The sequence below is a fragment of the Bacillus rossius genome, chromosome 15 (assembly GCF_032445375.1).
Source record: "Bacillus rossius redtenbacheri isolate Brsri chromosome 15, Brsri_v3, whole genome shotgun sequence".
NCBI lineage: Eukaryota > Metazoa > Arthropoda > Insecta > Phasmatodea > Bacillidae > Bacillus > Bacillus rossius.
Window position 1 is genome coordinate 2,253,952 of NC_086342.1, and position 16,373 is coordinate 2,270,324.

At 44.8% G+C, this 16,373-nt stretch overlaps 3 protein-coding genes across 3 annotated transcripts in view; 2 read left to right on the forward strand and 1 right to left on the reverse strand.

Annotated features, from left to right (window-relative positions):
* Positions 1 to 7,159, forward strand: LOC134539738 (luciferin sulfotransferase-like). Its single transcript, XM_063382000.1, has 6 exons — positions 1 to 351; positions 1,098 to 1,194; positions 2,028 to 2,208; positions 3,128 to 3,248; positions 5,080 to 5,174; positions 5,772 to 7,159. Exons 1-6 carry the CDS (start codon positions 72 to 74, stop codon positions 6,063 to 6,065), a joined length of 1,068 nt encoding a protein of 355 aa, XP_063238070.1. The 5' UTR covers positions 1 to 71; the 3' UTR covers positions 6,066 to 7,159.
* On the forward strand, positions 6,796 to 12,110 carry LOC134539616 (putative uncharacterized protein ENSP00000383309). Its single transcript, XM_063381791.1, has 9 exons — positions 6,796 to 6,800; positions 9,517 to 9,570; positions 9,659 to 9,772; positions 9,872 to 9,925; positions 10,014 to 10,067; positions 10,866 to 10,940; positions 11,576 to 11,689; positions 11,860 to 11,913; positions 12,002 to 12,110. The coding sequence occupies exons 1-9, from the start codon at positions 6,796 to 6,798 to the stop codon at positions 12,108 to 12,110; spliced, it is 633 nt and encodes a 210-aa protein (XP_063237861.1).
* Positions 8,096 to 16,373, reverse strand: part of LOC134539739 (luciferin sulfotransferase-like) — a 22,190-nt gene continuing 13,912 nt past the window's right edge. The window contains exons 6-7 of the mRNA XM_063382001.1: positions 15,318 to 15,412; positions 8,096 to 12,964 (exon numbers count right to left, since the gene is read on the reverse strand). Coding sequence (XP_063238071.1) covers positions 12,665 to 12,964; positions 15,318 to 15,412 — 395 coding nt within the window. The 3' untranslated portion in view covers positions 8,096 to 12,664. The remainder of the gene's footprint in view (positions 12,965 to 15,317; positions 15,413 to 16,373) is intronic.

The window sequence follows — 16,373 nt, forward strand, 5'->3', positions numbered from 1 at the left end:
TGATAGGCCGCGCCGCGCGAGGTTTGTAGTAGGAGGACTGGAGGACGCACAAGGTCGGCGCGGGTCCGCGCATGCGTCCGCGCATGCGCAGAAAGAGCGACGGGCGGACGGACGCGGGTATAAGAAGCGCGGTCGGCCGGAGCTCGGGCGCAGCGATGTACCGCGAGCTGCAGGAGGAGGACGGACCCTTGGAGCGCGTCCTGCTCAGGGACTTCGCCCCCGAGTTCCGCCCCGGCTACGTGCGGGCCCAGGGGGCGCTGGTGCCGCGCCGCTTCGCCGACATGGGCGACCTCGTGCGCGACCTGGGCGTGCGCGACGACGACACCTGGGTCGTCAGCTTCCCCAAGACCGGTGAGTCGCCCAGGTCCTTCATTCCCGATGACGTCCCCCCGCACGCCACGCGGAACCACTGCTCAGGACATCAGGGCGTGGTCTGTCCACGAATGTACAACCCGAGTACGGATGATTAGTCCTGCTTCCGTATTTATGTACTTTTAGGAGTGTGCAAATGGCAAAACACCTTTTTTTTTTTTTGGAAAAAAAAATATATAGGCATGAAACACCCGGAACAGATTTTTTGAAAGATCTCGAAGGAACTTGCACTACACCTTTATGGTTACCTACCTCTTGAATATCATAGTCACCCTGTCCACGACGAGAAGAACCTTTAATCTTTATAAAACTAATGTAAGGTTTTATTAGGTTATATTTTATGTATATTTATTTCTGAGTTATTATACATTTATAAATGTTTACATTTGTCCAAATACACTCGTGTAATTTGAAGTGACCAGATGCACCCACACACAAGCTGGCTTTCGTGAGTGGTAAATTTCCTGGTTAATTAAGTGAATATAGTTATCAAAGTGTAAATAAAAAAGAGGGGGGAGATAAGATACTGCGCTTGAAGAACCAGCGAGCGTCGACCTCATAAATTTCGCTTCCGTAACGCAAACAAACACGCACTCTGGACTAGAATTCTTTCATCATCCCAAGCGATATAAAGTTTTTTTGTGAGATGTTTTATTTTGTGCCTCCCCACCACAAGTTGTTCGCCGTGTGTCGCCAGTGGCTGAGGACATGTCTGTCTGTTGCAGGCACCACGTGGACCCAGGAGATGGTGTGGTGCATCGCAAACGACCTTGACTTCGAGGGTGCCAAGGTGCCCTTGCCGGAGAGATTCCCCTTCCTGGAGTACGTCTGCCCTGCCCCTCACCCCCATCGACCCCCTCACATTCTCAGATAGATGCCCTTCAGCTTGGTTCGCACACGCATGCAGTGTTACAGTTGGGCCATCACAGGCCATAGGAGCGCTTCTTGAAGCTAACATTTGTGGAGTTCGCTTGCTACCCACAGGACTAAATGTATTATTCCAGCGATGACACACTACAATCCTTGGTGAATATCAAAATCTTACGTAGGAGCGATATTATCTATAAATATCATCATTGTCATTCCAATAACTAATAATATATAGATATGCAATCTTAGCATTAAATCAACCAATTAGACTTAGATTTATGGCAAAGGTCACACTCCCTTGTGACCTGGATGACGAATCGAGGCATATTGGGCCAGTACACTTACCTCCTTAGAGCTTCATCAAGCTTCTTGCCTCCAGCATGTCCAAGTGAGACATGCACCTCCCAGGTGACTTGCTGCTCACTGGGATCACTGTGGTTTCCATACATCTTCGTATAGGCCTTTATTCCTGGAGTGGGCGAATAGGATTCCGTCAGCTGACTTACAAAAATACTGATGGATCTTGTGTTCAGCTGGTCGGCTTGCCAGCTGATTGACAGTATCCTGGCAGAATTGTTCCTCCTGCTGCTTAGCCGGCAGGTCTTGTAGTATTTCTTGTAGCTTCGGATTCACTTGCAAGACAGTAGCTGCAGCTGGTGATACTAGGTATTCCTTTGGATGAGCCCTTATAAGGGCAGTATCAAGACAGCTCCTTTTTGTTCCTATGCCGCAAACCGTGAAACCCTCTGAGTGAAGGTGAGGGATGCGGTGTGTTTGACCCACAGCCACTCGGCGCTGTTCGACTACACGGACATCCTCCCCAAGAAGCCGGACCTGAGGCTGCCGGGATACGTGCTGGACTCGGTGGGCCACGTGGCAGACCTGCCCGGCCCGCGGTTCGTCAAGACCCACCTGCCCTGGAGCCTGCTGCCACGCCAGATCAGGGACACTCAGCGCCGGCCCAAGGTGGGACATGCCACTGTCTCCGGCCCCCTTTTCACGGACCTACATTTCCAAGCCCGGATCAATTTTTTTTCAAAAACTTAACCTCCAATTTTATTTTTTTTCGTTTTTAAATATTAATCTATGGCAGTTAAAATAAATATCCATCCTTATAAAATCCTTCAAAATTTTAATTTTACTTCAGTATTATAGGACGTGCTTGCGGTGGGGGAGGGGGGGGGGAAGCTAGGGGACGGGTGGGGGTTGCCTCTCGAAAAGGAGAGCGCACAGGGGCGCCGCCCTTGCACCCCAACCGAGTGGAACCTTAGGGATTTGGGAATCGGGCTTCACATGCTGTGAGGCAATTAACATCAACATTTTTTACAGCAACAATGACACCCCGGAGTGCTAATGCTGAGAGGGGTCCCAGAATTTTCTTTCCTTCTTTCTGGTCTCCAGCAGGTCTCTACACACACTCCCCTACTACATGCCTCTAGTGGCGATAAGCTTACTTCTTGTGAAGTTACTCCACAGCCAAACTCAAACAAGTCCCACATTAATATAAAATTTTTAAAAAATAGAATTTAATATCTCTTGTCTAAAATTTACATAGCTCCTGCTAAATTTATATCTACTAATATTTACTACCAGCTAAAAACAAATTCTTTAAAAATATCTTAATCAATAGCTCCACTCAGTTAACCAAGTTTACAGAAATTGTGTAACTAACTTAAAAGGTAAAACCTAAACTAAACCTCTAATCATTACAAAAAAAAATATTACAATATATATATTTTAAACTAGTGCATTGAAAAAAAATGTAAATTTGAAATTTTCTTGAACAAATTCATGAGAGTTACCATGGATTCATAGTGAATTCACCATGCAATTTGTACACGTCGGTCAATAACTTCTCACGGTGATGCTTGTGTTTCACCCACAGATAATTTACGTCGCTCGGAACCCCAAGGACACGTGCGTGTCCTACTATCACCACTGCAAGCTCCTGGAAGGATACCAGGGCGACTTCGATGACTTCTGCAAGCTGTTCCTCGGAGACACGTGTACGTGCGCTACAACGATGTTCATCAGCCCTATTATTTTAACACAGACTAGCTGATGTGGCTGGTGTTGCCTTGGCCAAACAACCCTTGGGAGTTGATTTTCGGAAAACCTCGTTCTCAGTTGATGGTTAAGTAATGCAAGGAACATCACTGCCGAGTTTCAAGTCTGTACGACATTGACTTGACTTGAAACATAGGATATTTTCAACTTTAACACCCCTGCAAAATTTTAAGGGAGATGAAGATTTTATCAACAAGGCAATAGCCATGGCAATTTACAGTAAGGAAGTATCAGCAACGCAACATTCGTTGCCATTGGGATTTTCGAAACAAAAACGGAAATTTTGATCTTTAAAGCCCCCGAATCCATGTGAGATGATTTTTTTTTAGAAATAATGAATCCCTTCTTAGATTATTTCTTTTGAAGAGTATATTTACAAAATTTCATCACAGTAACTTTGAAAAAAAAAGTTTCTTCTTACAAACTTTACCACCCCTTTTATCCCTTAGGGTTTAAATAAAAAATACCTCATTAGTGCACTCCTAGGGTAGGTACTCGGGGAATATTTTTCTCCAAATTTAAAATCTCTAGGTCCACTGCTTTAGGTTTTGCGTTGTCTCTTAGTCAGTCACTGTTTTATAGGTATAGATTTAAAGCACCAGTTACTTGGTTGTTAGAAAAGCAGCAAGTTAAGTCGTAATCATTTGCTAAATTTCGAAGGTGAGAAATCATAAATTTCACAAACTCCTTGTAATGTATTTTAAAAGCTAGTTTTAAGATTTGGGTCCGGTGCGCATGAGCACTAAGGCGTCAAGATCATGCATTGATGTTTGGTTCGTTACCAATCCTATGCATGGTTCTATTTAGGAACACTAAGTTATTATTTATTGAAGCTGATCCATAAGGGTAAAGGCTCGAATCGTAGTCAAAACTTCACTTATGTGTCTCATTGTTCCTCCACTCACCAAGCTATTACCCCTATTCTTTCTTTATGATTAAGTGTTTCCCATATTTGACAAATAGACAAAATTTTAAGATTCGGTTAAAAATTTAGTCTGTAATACTCTTATTTGGACTTCCTATCAGGCTTTTTTTTCCATCTTTCTTCCTTTCTGTTCTCCCATCATACATTTAACAAAATCAAAAATAATTTTTCGTATAATTTTTTCCTGAAAATTACACTTTTATTCACCACAAAGTCTTCAAGGAGTTCCAGACAACATTGTAACTTATCTCCCGCTGCCTCGAAGTACTAAAAGTTTAATTTTAAGGCATAGGTGAGTTCCATTCACGACTGAAAGTCGTTTATGACACTGCTTCTATTTTCCCATAAGTCTGATACTGTTTGAGATTATCCTCATTGATATAGCTAGTTAATCCTACTTACAGAAGATTTTGTAAAACAATAACAATACGATAATCACAATTTGTTATCAATTAATAATTGCCAATAAATATTTCAAATTTTTTTTGCAGAATTCTGCAAGGGCCATTGTAAAAATATTTTAATCGCAAATCACATTTTTTTTCTTTTAAGTGTTTCAAAGCACCTATTTTCATTTTAAAACCTTGACTGTTTTGCTCTATATATTTTTTATAAACTTATGTAGTTATGACTCAATATATATTTTTATGTTTTAACCCTATTATAACATGTGATCATTTTTATGCTAACCAAATTATTTTGTTTGGATATATATACACATGCATGGAAGTACATTTATAAGGCAGCAAATTGATAACATCGTCAAAGCAACATGCTATGTGAATTTACTTTTTGTGTCTGTGATGTGGATGGAAAAATTTATTTGTACTCGATTTTTGGCACAGTGTGCTTCTCGCCTTTCTGGTCTCACGTGCTGGCGTTCTGGGAGCGACGCTCAGAGCCTAACATATTGTTCCTCAAATACGAAGACATGAAAAAGGTAAGTAATATCATCGCACGTTTTGGTATCCGAATATCACCACTCGCTATGTTAGCAATGAGGGGTCACAGAGCAGTGTAGTGCTCAGACTATCCCTCCCGCTAAGTTTTTCTAGAATGCAAGAAATCCGAAAATCTGGATAAATAAGGTGGAAGTTGCCACGAGCTGGTGGGTGCTCTCAGGGTTCACACAGTCCATTGTCTGTGTACACCATAAAATGTTTTGGTCACCACTCAGAACTCATAGGTACTCAAGGCCCGACGTAAAGAGTGCAAACCAGTTCAGAGACTTGTGCTTAGAGGCGATACCGTGCTTGAAGCACTAGCGACCTCGCATATTCTGTCTTATTAATACATACATACCCCTGTCTAGGTGGGACTCCTAAACAATGGTTTTGGTACGAGATAGAGGGTGGCAGGTGTATGCTAGCAGTCAGGTTCTAGATGGAGTGAAGTAGTCGTTCGTAAGCACAGAACAACAGTACAGTGTTAAGTACTTGGTCGGAAGCGATGTTATTCAAGATCGATTGTTGTGTTTGTGAAGTACGGGATCAGGCTCAGGAAACAGTGAGGTATATGAGTCATGGCACTGCGGTAGGACCTGCCGTCTGTGATCCGGCGCACTGCGGACTTCCTGGAGCGGAAGCTGAGCGACGAGGACGTGGACGTGCTGGCTGAGCACCTGAGCTTCGACAGCATGCGGAAGAACCGCTCCGTCAACTACGAGGAGGTGGTCGAGATCAACAGGAACTTCGGGCTCATCCCTGCCGAGGGACAGTTCATGCGCGCCGGTCGCGTGGGCGAGTGGCGTGCGGCCATGAGCCCCGAGCTGGTGCGGCAGTTCGATGCCTGGACAGAGGAGCACTTGGCCGGCACGGGACTGTCCTTCTAGCAACTCCTTGGTGCTTTCTTCCTCCAAGGACCTCCTGGTCAACATGGACTGCCCTTATAGCAGCTCCTTGGTGCTTCCTTCATCCGAGGACCTCCTGGTCAACATGGACTGCCCTTCTAGTAGCTCCTTGGTGCTTCCTTCATCCAAGGACCTCTTGGTCAACATGGACTGCCCTTCTATCAGCTCCTTGGTGCTTTCTTCCTTCAAGGAAATCCTGGCAAACATAGGGTGTCCTTCTAGCAGCTCCTTGGTTTTTTCCTCCTCCAAGGACCTCCTGGTCAACATTGGGCTGTTCCTTTAGCAGATCCTTGGTCACCTTTTCCCTCTCCCCTCGCATACATATCTGCAAAGGACACTCAGTGTGTGAGTGGTAATATCGCTCACGTCACAGTAGAATAATTATGTATGTTTATACTGAAGATCTTCAGAAACTAGTTGTTGATTTTTTTGTTGTGGTAAAAGCAAGTAACTGTAGATTTGTAGCACATTCGTGTAGGACTTACAATGTATACCAAATGTGAGCTGTAATTCACTTTATTTCTTATCTTTATAGGAAGAGTTTATTTTGTATGAAGTAGAGATTTATTTTTAAATTGGCTATAAATAAGTTCTGTAAAATTGATAATATTTTGTTAGTGGATTAACTAGAAAAGATATTTACAACTAGTCTACAGGATGATTTGTGTTCTATTTCCAGAGGAGTTACCCGAATTATTTTATAAGTGGAAACATGGTGTATTTTACCAGTGATTTAGGGTATTCGCTGTTCCTCCAAAATCACATCCTTTCATTTCTTTCTCGTAATGCTTCATACCTTGTTTGCCTATAGGCCTGAAACTACCCCAATGGGCCCTCAGTTCAGAAAATCTTCCCCTTGCTGGGGTCTGTCTCGTCCTCAAATGTAGCACCAGTATGATTTATATTTAGATCATCTTTTTTTAGTTCACTTGCACCAACATGTCATTATATCTAAATTTTTTTATAAAGTAAGTTACATGAGATATCCTATCAAGTTTTTTATAACTTAATTTTATGACAATTTTGTTTGAAATGATAAGTATTTGGGTACTAAGTATAATATAAAATTACAAAAATTATGAATTGCTGCGTTACTACCTCATAAAACCAATCTCAAATAGATAATTATTTGCAATAGGAAATACCTTTAGGTCTTGTTTACCTGCTAATAGGGTGAGCAAGTCAATGCTGTGAATTGTTATCCTGGTTTTTACCAGCCTCTCTATCAGATTTTAAATACCAATTTTCAGATTAATGGAAATATTTTATTCAGCTATATTTTTACTTGTATAGTAGCATGCTTAACTATCTAAACTTTCATTATAATCAAATGGTAAAATATTTTTTAAATATAAACTTTAATTATTAAATTTACCTTTATAGCATATTTGTAATTCTGAATACGTAGTTATTTTAAAAATTTAATGAGAGTTTAAAAAATTCTGTGTTTTCAAGTGATAAGTTTTTAGCTATTTATATTAATTTTTAGCTATATCATGCAGAATGTTTGGTGGTATTTTCTTAATGTTCATGCATGAAAAGCAGCCAGAAGGAGACAGACATGGTGATTAAACGTAATGGTGTCCACATGAATGTAGGTCAACAATATTGGTGATCAATAGAATTTCTCCGAATCTAACCAATAATGTTATGAAGTAATGTTGAAATGCCATAGAATTTAGCTACCGATTATAAACTGTGTTTAATAATTTTCAAAGCAAAATTTTTTATATAGATAAAGTTTCTTAATACTAAAATTATTTGTAAACTAAACCGCAATCTCCGGCAGTTAAAAAATGGATAAATTTAACCAATTTCCTTCCTGAATTATACACGATTTTCAAGTGCATTTTGTAAAAATGTTTTGCGTGTAAAAATATTCATTTATTATTACTTTAGATAATATATTTTATGTTTATTTATATCTTAATTTAAATTTGTAATTTCTTGAATATTCACTGTTAAGAAACAGGGTAGATATTTATGATAAAAACACAAATTATACACCTCAATAATTTTAAGCCAAACTTTTAATGTATTTATATAGTTCATAAAAATCAACTCTGAACACTGAAGACATTAAAATTCTCTCATCGAACATTTCAAACCAGAACATAGCTGATATGTATATTGTTCTAAATTATTTATATACATATTCACAAAATAATTTCATTTTAAAAATTTTCCCTCTATTAAAAATATAATATACTAATGCCCGAATATACCTGATTATTCAAACATCACAGTTGTGTCTTAACATAAACATATAAAATGATTTTTGATCAATTGTTAAGTTAATGCAATTTTATAACAACGAAAAACAAAGACAGTAGTGTTAATCCCCACAAGTAGTTGACTCTGAATGCTGATATGTAAGTACATATTTCAAGCATTCAACAGTTTTTTTTATCCTACATCAATCACACGACGATATATATTATATCACATGCAGTGTTATCATCATAAAAACCAAAAAATAATAATAATACATCCTTATAGAATAAAAAAAATTAAGGAGATATTCCTAAACAGCATTGGAGAACTTGTGTTCGCAGAGGAATGTTTATGTGACTCAAGTTTTCTGCAGTCACTCTTAAGTCAAATGGCTGAAGACTGGAAATAAAACAAGTAATTGTTAGAGTCGGTGACGTTCTTGTTGAAATATTGCGACATACGTCAAGCTAACAAAGTCTAATCAACAAAGAAACAGAATTTGTTAACCCATTGTTGAGCATAATAAATGTTTTCATTGTTGCAAACAAGTCTGGGAGTTCAGACGAAATCATGTTGAAGGTGAACCGTTGTTTCTCTCTTGTCGGTGCGTCGGCCGTGTTGGCTGCATCTTTGGGTGTTGGTTGTCTGAAGGGCGGGAGAGCACGAAGGGCCTGCTCAGTCGAAGCTGAGGCCGGTGTCCCGGAGGTGTTGGGTGTCTGAAGGGCGGTAGAGCACAAAGGGCCTCCTCAGTCGAAGCTGAGGCCAGTGTCTCGGAGGTGTTGGGTGTCTGAAGGGCGGTAGAGCACAAAGGGCCTCCTCAGTCGAAGCTGAGGCCGGTGTCCCTGAGGTGTTGGGTGTCTGAAGGGCGGTAGAGCACAAAGGGCCTCCTCAGTCGAAGCTTAGGCCGGTGTCTCGGAGGTGTTGGGTGTCTGAAGGGCGGTAGAGCACAAAGGGCCTCCTCAGTCGAAGCTGAGGCCGGTGTCTCGGAGGTGTGGGGTGTCTGAAGGGCGGTAGAGCACAAAGGGCCTCCTCAGTCGAAGCTTAGGCCGGTGTCTCGGAGGTGTTGGGTGTCTGAAGGGCGGTAGAGCACAAAGGGCCTCCTCAGTCGAAGCTTAGGCCGGTGTCTCGGAGGTGTTGGGTGTCTGAAGGGCGGTAGAGCACAAAGGGCCTCCTCAGTCGAAGCTGAGGCCGGTGTCCCTGAGGTGTTGGGTGTCTGAAGGGCGGTAGAGCACAAAGGGCCTCCTCAGTCGAAGCTGAGGCCGGTGTCTCGGAGGTGTGGGGTGTCTGAAGGGCGGGAGAGCGCGAAGGGCCTCCTCAGTCGAAGCTTAGGCCGGTGTCTCGGAGGTGTTGGGTGTCTGAAGGGCGGTAGAGCACAAAGGGCCTCCTCAGTCGAAGCTGAGGCCGGTGTCTCGGAGGTGTGGGGTGTCTGAAGGGCGGGAGAGCGCGAAGGGCCTCCTCAGTCGAAGCTTAGGCCGGTGTCTCGGAGGTGTTGGGTGTCTGAAGGGCGGTAGAGCACAAAGGGCCTCCTCAGTCGAAGCTGAGGCCGGTGTCTCGGAGGTGTGGGGTGTCTGAAGGGCGGGAGAGCGCGAAGGGCCTCCTCAGTCGAAGCTGAGGCCGGTGTCTCGGAGGTGTGGGGTGTCTGAAGGGCGGGAGAGCGCGAAGGGCCTCCTCAGTCGAAGCTGAGGCCGGTGTCTCGGAGGTGTTGGGTGTCTGAAGGGCGGTAGAGCACAAAGGGCCTCCTCAGTCGAAGCTGAGGCCGGTGTCTCGGAGGTGTGGGGTGTCTGAAGGGCGGGAGAGCGCGAAGGGCCTCCTCAGTCGAAGCTGAGGCCGGTGTCTCGGAGGTGTTGGGTGTCTGAAGGGCGGTAGAGCACAAAGGGCCTCCTCAGTCGAAGCTGAGGCCGGTGTCCCTGAGGTGTTGGGTGTCTGAAGGGCGGTAGAGCACAAAGGGCCTCCTCAGTCGAAGCTGAGGCCGGTGTCCCTGAGGTGTTGGGTGTCTGAAGGGCGGTAGAGCACAAAGGGCCTCCTCAGTCGAAGCTGAGGCCGGTGTCTCGGAGGTGTGGGGTGTCTGAAGGGCGGTAGAGCACAAAGGGCCTCCTCAGTCGAAGCTGAGGCCGGTGTCCCTGAGGTGTTGGGTGTCTGAAGGGCGGTAGAGCACAAAGGGCCTCCTCAGTCGAAGCTGAGGCCGGTGTCCCTGAGGTGTTGGGTGTCTGAAGGGCGGTAGAGCACAAAGGGCCTCCTCAGTCGAAGCTTAGGCCGGTGTCTCGGAGGTGTTGGGTGTCTGAAGGGCGGTAGAGCACAAAGGGCCTCCTCAGTCGAAGCTGAGGCCGGTGTCCCTGAGGTGTTGGGTGTCTGAAGGGCGGTAGAGCACAAAGGGCCTCCTCAGTCGAAGCTTAGGCCGGTGTCTCGGAGGTGTTGGGTGTCTGAAGGGCGGTAGAGCACAAAGGGCCTCCTCAGTCGAAGCTGAGGCCGGTGTCCCTGAGGTGTTGGGTGTCTGAAGGGCGGTAGAGCACAAAGGGCCTCCTCAGTCGAAGCTGAGGCCGGTGTCTCGGAGGTGTGGGGTGTCTGAAGGGCGGGAGAGCGCGAAGGGCCTCCTCAGTCGAAGCTGAGGCCGGTGTCTCGGAGGTGTTGGGTGTCTGAAGGGCGGTAGAGCACAAAGGGCCTCCTCAGTCGAAGCTGAGGCCGGTGTCCCTGAGGTGTTGGGTGTCTGAAGGGCGGTAGAGCACAAAGGGCCTCCTCAGTCGAAGCTGAGGCCGGTGTCCCTGAGGTGTTGGGTGTCTGAAGGGCGGTAGAGCACAAAGGGCCTCCTCAGTCGAAGCTCAGGCCGGTGTCTCGGAGGTGTGGGGTGTCTGAAGGGCGGTAGAGCACAAAGGGCCTCCTCAGTCGAAGCTGAGGCCGGTGTCCCTGAGGTGTTGGGTGTCTGAAGGGCGGTAGAGCACAAAGGGCCTCCTCAGTCGAAGCTGAGGCCGGTGTCCCTGAGGTGTTGGGTGTCTGAAGGGCGGTAGAGCACAAAGGGCCTCCTCAGTCGAAGCTGAGGCCGGTGTCTCGGAGGTGTGGGGTGTCTGAAGGGCGGTAGAGCACAAAGGGCCTCCTCAGTCGAAGCTGAGGCCGGTGTCCCTGAGGTGTTGGGTGTCTGAAGGGCGGTAGAGCACAAAGGGCCTCCTCAGTCGAAGCTGAGGCCGGTGTCCCTGAGGTGTTGGGTGTCTGAAGGGCGGTAGAGCACAAAGGGCCTCCTCAGTCGAAGCTTAGGCCGGTGTCTCGGAGGTGTTGGGTGTCTGAAGGGCGGTAGAGCACAAAGGGCCTCCTCAGTCGAAGCTGAGGCCGGTGTCTCGGAGGTGTGGGGTGTCTGAAGGGCGGGAGAGCGCGAAGGGCCTGCTCAGTCGAAGCTTAGGCCGGTGTCTCGGAGGTGTGGGGTGTCTGAAGGGCGGTAGAGCACAAAGGGCCTCCTCAGTCGAAGCTGAGGCCGGTGTCCCTGAGGTGTTGGGTGTCTGAAGGGCGGTAGAGCACAAAGGGCCTCCTCAGTCGAAGCTGAGGCCGGTGTCTCGGAGGTGTGGGGTGTCTGAAGGGCGGGAGAGCGCGAAGGGCCTCCTCAGTCGAAGCTGAGGCCGGTGTCTCGGAGGTGTGGGGTGTCTGAAGGGCGGGAGAGCGCGAAGGGCCTCCTCAGTCGAAGCTGAGGCCGGTGTCTCGGAGGTGTTGGGTGTCTGAAGGGCGGTAGAGCACAAAGGGCCTCCTCAGTCGAAGCTGAGGCCGGTGTCTCGGAGGTGTGGGGTGTCTGAAGGGCGGGAGAGCGCGAAGGGCCTCCTCAGTCGAAGCTGAGGCCGGTGTCTCGGAGGTGTTGGGTGTCTGAAGGGCGGTAGAGCACAAAGGGCCTCCTCAGTCGAAGCTGAGGCCGGTGTCCCTGAGGTGTTGGGTGTCTGAAGGGCGGTAGAGCACAAAGGGCCTCCTCAGTCGAAGCTGAGGCCGGTGTCCCTGAGGTGTTGGGTGTCTGAAGGGCGGTAGAGCACAAAGGGCCTCCTCAGTCGAAGCTGAGGCCGGTGTCTCGGAGGTGTGGGGTGTCTGAAGGGCGGGAGAGCGCGAAGGGCCTCCTCAGTCGAAGATTAGGCCGGTGTCTCGGAGGTGTGGGGTGTCTGAAGGGCGGTAGAGCGCGAAGGGCCTTCTCAGTCGAATCTGAGGCTGGTGTCCCAAAGGTGTTGGGTGTCTGAAGGGCGGGAGAGCGCGAAGGACCTCCTCAGTCGAAGCTGAGGCCGGTGTCTCGGAGGTGTGGGGTGTCTGAAGGGCGGTAGAGCGTGAAGGGCCTTCTCAGTCGAATCTGAGGCCGGTGTCCCAAAGGTGTTGGGTGTCTGAAGGGCGGTAGAGCACGAAGGGCCTCCTCAGTCGAAGCTGAGGCCGGTGTCCCGGAGGTGGTCCTGGGTCCACCAGTCGAATCTGGTGGCCAGCTCGTCGCCCATGTGGTTCCTCCAGTCGCCCACCTGGCCCTTGCGGATGAAGCGCAGCTCCGTGGTGGCCAGAAACTCGGGCCCGTTCTTCTTGGCGATGATGGGCTCCAGGTTGACGGCCGGGTTCCTCTTCATGCTGTCGAAGCTCAGGTGCTCCGCCAGCACCTTCACCTGGTCCTCGGACAGCGTCTTGCCCAGGAAGGCGGCCGTCTGTCGGATGGCTCCTTCCTGGTCCTGCGAGACACACGCCGATCACACGTCAGTGGACTTGTGTTTGGTTGTCACTGTCCCCTGTGGCGACAAAGTGGCAGTGACAGTCCCCGCGACTTGTTAGCAGCAGTCATATTTAATTGCGCTCATCGAAAACATTGCAGTATAAAACTGATCAAAGGATCTAACCTTAGCTCGTCACATTTATCATAGCTGCTCGTGATCATAAAACAAACAATAGTAGAGAAAAGTTTCAACAAAATTAATGAGGACCAAGTAGTAGGTGTTAGCGGCATAAATTAAAAAATATATATATATTATTGTTAACTTGATGGTACTTTTAATGTGAACCAAATTCCGAATCAAAACAAATACAGCTTGTTTCTCATGGCTGAATGACTCGTAGTCGCAACCCACTTTAAATATGTTACAACTTGAATGCAATTAAATATCTACAAATATATTGTTTTTCACACAAACAACATTAAAACCCTTAAAGACCATGCACTGCTTTTAAAAAGAGAGAGGCGCATGCAATATATTATCAAAAAACCTGTTAAACAACTGACTAAATTAACATCAAAGGCAAACCTTATTTAAAACCATTAAATATTTTATAAAAAATATATATTTTTTTAGTTTTGAAAGTTTGTACGACACAACAATTTGTTGGAGTGGGTTGGATTACAAATTTCTTGCTAGCATGCTAAATATAAGAAGAAAAGTAAAAAAAAATAGTTTTTCGTACTTCACAGTTTACTGGAGCCGATAACACAGGTACTAATTCACCCGAAACAAATTGCTGCGGGTCAAAAACATTTACATCCAATTCACACTTACTTCAGGGTATGAATGCAATCTTGCAAAGGTTCTTGCTAAATCCTTAACTGGGACTGGGCCAAGACTTATCTGCGTGTGCAGGTGGCAATGTTCTATCAAGTAGGGCCGTAAAATGAAATAAGAAAATAAAAAGTTAACCAGTAAGTGGCATGTGCCACATTATTAGGATTATTTATAAATCCAGTGTCCTGATATTTGTTTCCAGTGAACTCTTCACCAAGTCAACCGATTTCGATGAAAATTGGCATTTATGTGTATTTTTTTCCAATTTGAGAGATAGGATAGTTTTAATTTCGATTAATGGTCTTAATAATTTATAATTAATAATAAACTGATTATCAATGTTGATTGGTGTTTAAGCCCGGGAAACAGTGGGTACTTCGTCTCCATGACAACGTTGCGTGCTCGAGAGTCGGTAAACCATCGGTGCTATTCGTCTTTTCTTCGGTACATTACAAAGCATTGTGTTAAGTTTTGTCAAAATTAATTAATTTTCATTTTATTTCATTTATTATAACTGTAAATAAGAGATTTGGTCTTATTTCCCCCCCCCCCCCAATTAATACAATTGTGCGAAGCCGGGTCGGGCAGCTAGTTAGGATTAAAAACTCTAGCTAGCCGTTTGTATTTCGGTTCTCCGTGGTTTCCAGAATCACCCAAGGGAATTGCTGGGATGGTTCCTAGACCATGGACGTTCAGGAGGGTGAGCAAAGGCATTCTGGAGCGTACAGAGGATATGCTAATTAGGGTAATTAATCACTGTCTACCCTGTTCCCTTCTTGAGATCCTGTATGTGTGGCCTTAATAGGGGGAGGGGGACAACAATAAGAGAAAAAGTGTGATTGATAAGAGGGAGAGGGTAGACAGTGATTAATTACCATAATTAGCATATAATTTGTATGCTCCAGAATGCATATGCTTCCCCTACTATGTTCCTTCCCCGATATACCTGACTGGTCGCGTGCGTGTCGCTGTATCTAATTATGGGGCGTCAAGGGTTGTGCTTAAAAAATCATTAAAATATATATTTTTTACTCTATCGAAACCATAATAGTTGTTTCTTAGGGTTCACTTTAAATTTGCACCTCCTAGTAGGCAGGCAATGTTTGATTTTTTTTTTCCTTTTAAAAATTGGGCTCATCAGAATCATCACAGACATAGCCTCAAACAAGAAGCCAAGATGAAGTTAAATATGATTAAAATCTATGTCCGAATTTGCCTGGATTTGCAAAGCCCATATTTAATGTTACGGATTATTTTTTTTTTACAGCTCTCGATCGGCCTACTAACTAGTTTCCTCATTCTTATCCATAATCGATATTCAAAAATTTATTCTTTTCTTGTGAATGTTGACAAAAAACGGGAACAGGGCATTGGTATGCCTCACATTTAAGTCAAAGTCGAACCATTGTTATTCTGCCCATGAATGTGATACCATGTCTACCATGACTTCTAGTGATGGTTACATTTCATCTCGCAGGAATTTTCCTCTGTCAGTTATGAGAGAATAATCGCCTAATCGGCTGTGCATGCTTACCCGTTTCATGTCTTCATACTTGAGGAACAAGATGTTTGGACTGTTGCGTCGCTTCCAGAACCCGAGAATGTGGTTCCACACGGGCGCAACGGGAACTGAGACAGAAACGACAGCATCGATCACATTATAAACTTTTATTTTCCACCTGGTATAACCTTATACATTTACGTATAATATACATTCAACTTTATTCATCTCTCAAGGATAAATTCCTCAGATATACCTAATCTAAGTTAACATCTTCAAGTGAATCTTAATATTTGATTTAGTGCTACAAGGGATACAAGCAAAGGAATTATTCAAATTAAAAGCTGCGAAGCGTGTATAGTTCTGCTATGAGAAATGAGTATTCAAGGAAGATACCTACAACGGAACACCATGTATACTTTATTTCTCATTAGAGTCAAATAGGCAGCCTTGGTTCTTACTAACAGGCGATCTATGGTTTACTAAGAAAGTTGGTACAAAATTCTAAATGTTTTCTTAAATTTTATTGTTTTCCTTTAGCTATTACAATTACATATTATTTTAAAATGCGAGCTCACAGAATATTGTTCCAGAGACTATGGTGTGCAACCCCTGGAAAATTAATGTTGTATTTCTAAACTGAAGTTGAAATAGGGTGCAACACTGTATGACAGCGGACCTTTACTATCTAGACGAGATTGAGAATACTACTACTGAAAAGAATTTAATTATTCTTGATGGAATTTCATCATTGCGATTGCATTGTCGATGCTTTCTTCGTCTCCATTGTCTACCTCTTGAAATGAAAATGAGGTATGATTTAATCTGGGTGAAATGTATCCTCTTAACACACTGAAACAGTAGTTATATAATCAGTTACCTAATTTATATTAACAAAAAGGCTTACGTATAATCACCTTAAAAAATATCCTTACTAAACGTATTTGTTATGAAATAAACCTTTTATGCACGTGATAATTTATTATGTCTATTTTTTTTAGTAAAAATGTTTGGAATAAATGACACATATTTCTTACAATGTTAAAATATCAGCAATACCATGACATTGCTCGAACGAAGCCACGGGTT

Coding starts and splice junctions, on each gene's coding strand:
- LOC134539616 (XM_063381791.1), top strand. Junction 10,068..10,865: donor CTGAGGCCGGTGTCTCGGAG/GTGTGGGGTGTC, acceptor GGGTGTCTGAAG/GGCGGGAGAGCGCGAAGGGC. Junction 10,941..11,575: donor TGTTGGGTGTCTGAAGGGCG/GTAGAGCACAAA, acceptor GGGTGTCTGAAG/GGCGGTAGAGCACAAAGGGC.
- LOC134539738 (XM_063382000.1), top strand. CDS start 72: ATGCGTCCGCGCATGCGCAGAAAGAGCGACGGGCGGACGGACGCGGGT. Junction 3,249..5,079: donor GCTGTTCCTCGGAGACACGT/GTACGTGCGCTA, acceptor TTTTTGGCACAG/TGTGCTTCTCGCCTTTCTGG. Junction 5,175..5,771: donor AATACGAAGACATGAAAAAG/GTAAGTAATATC, acceptor GCACTGCGGTAG/GACCTGCCGTCTGTGATCCG.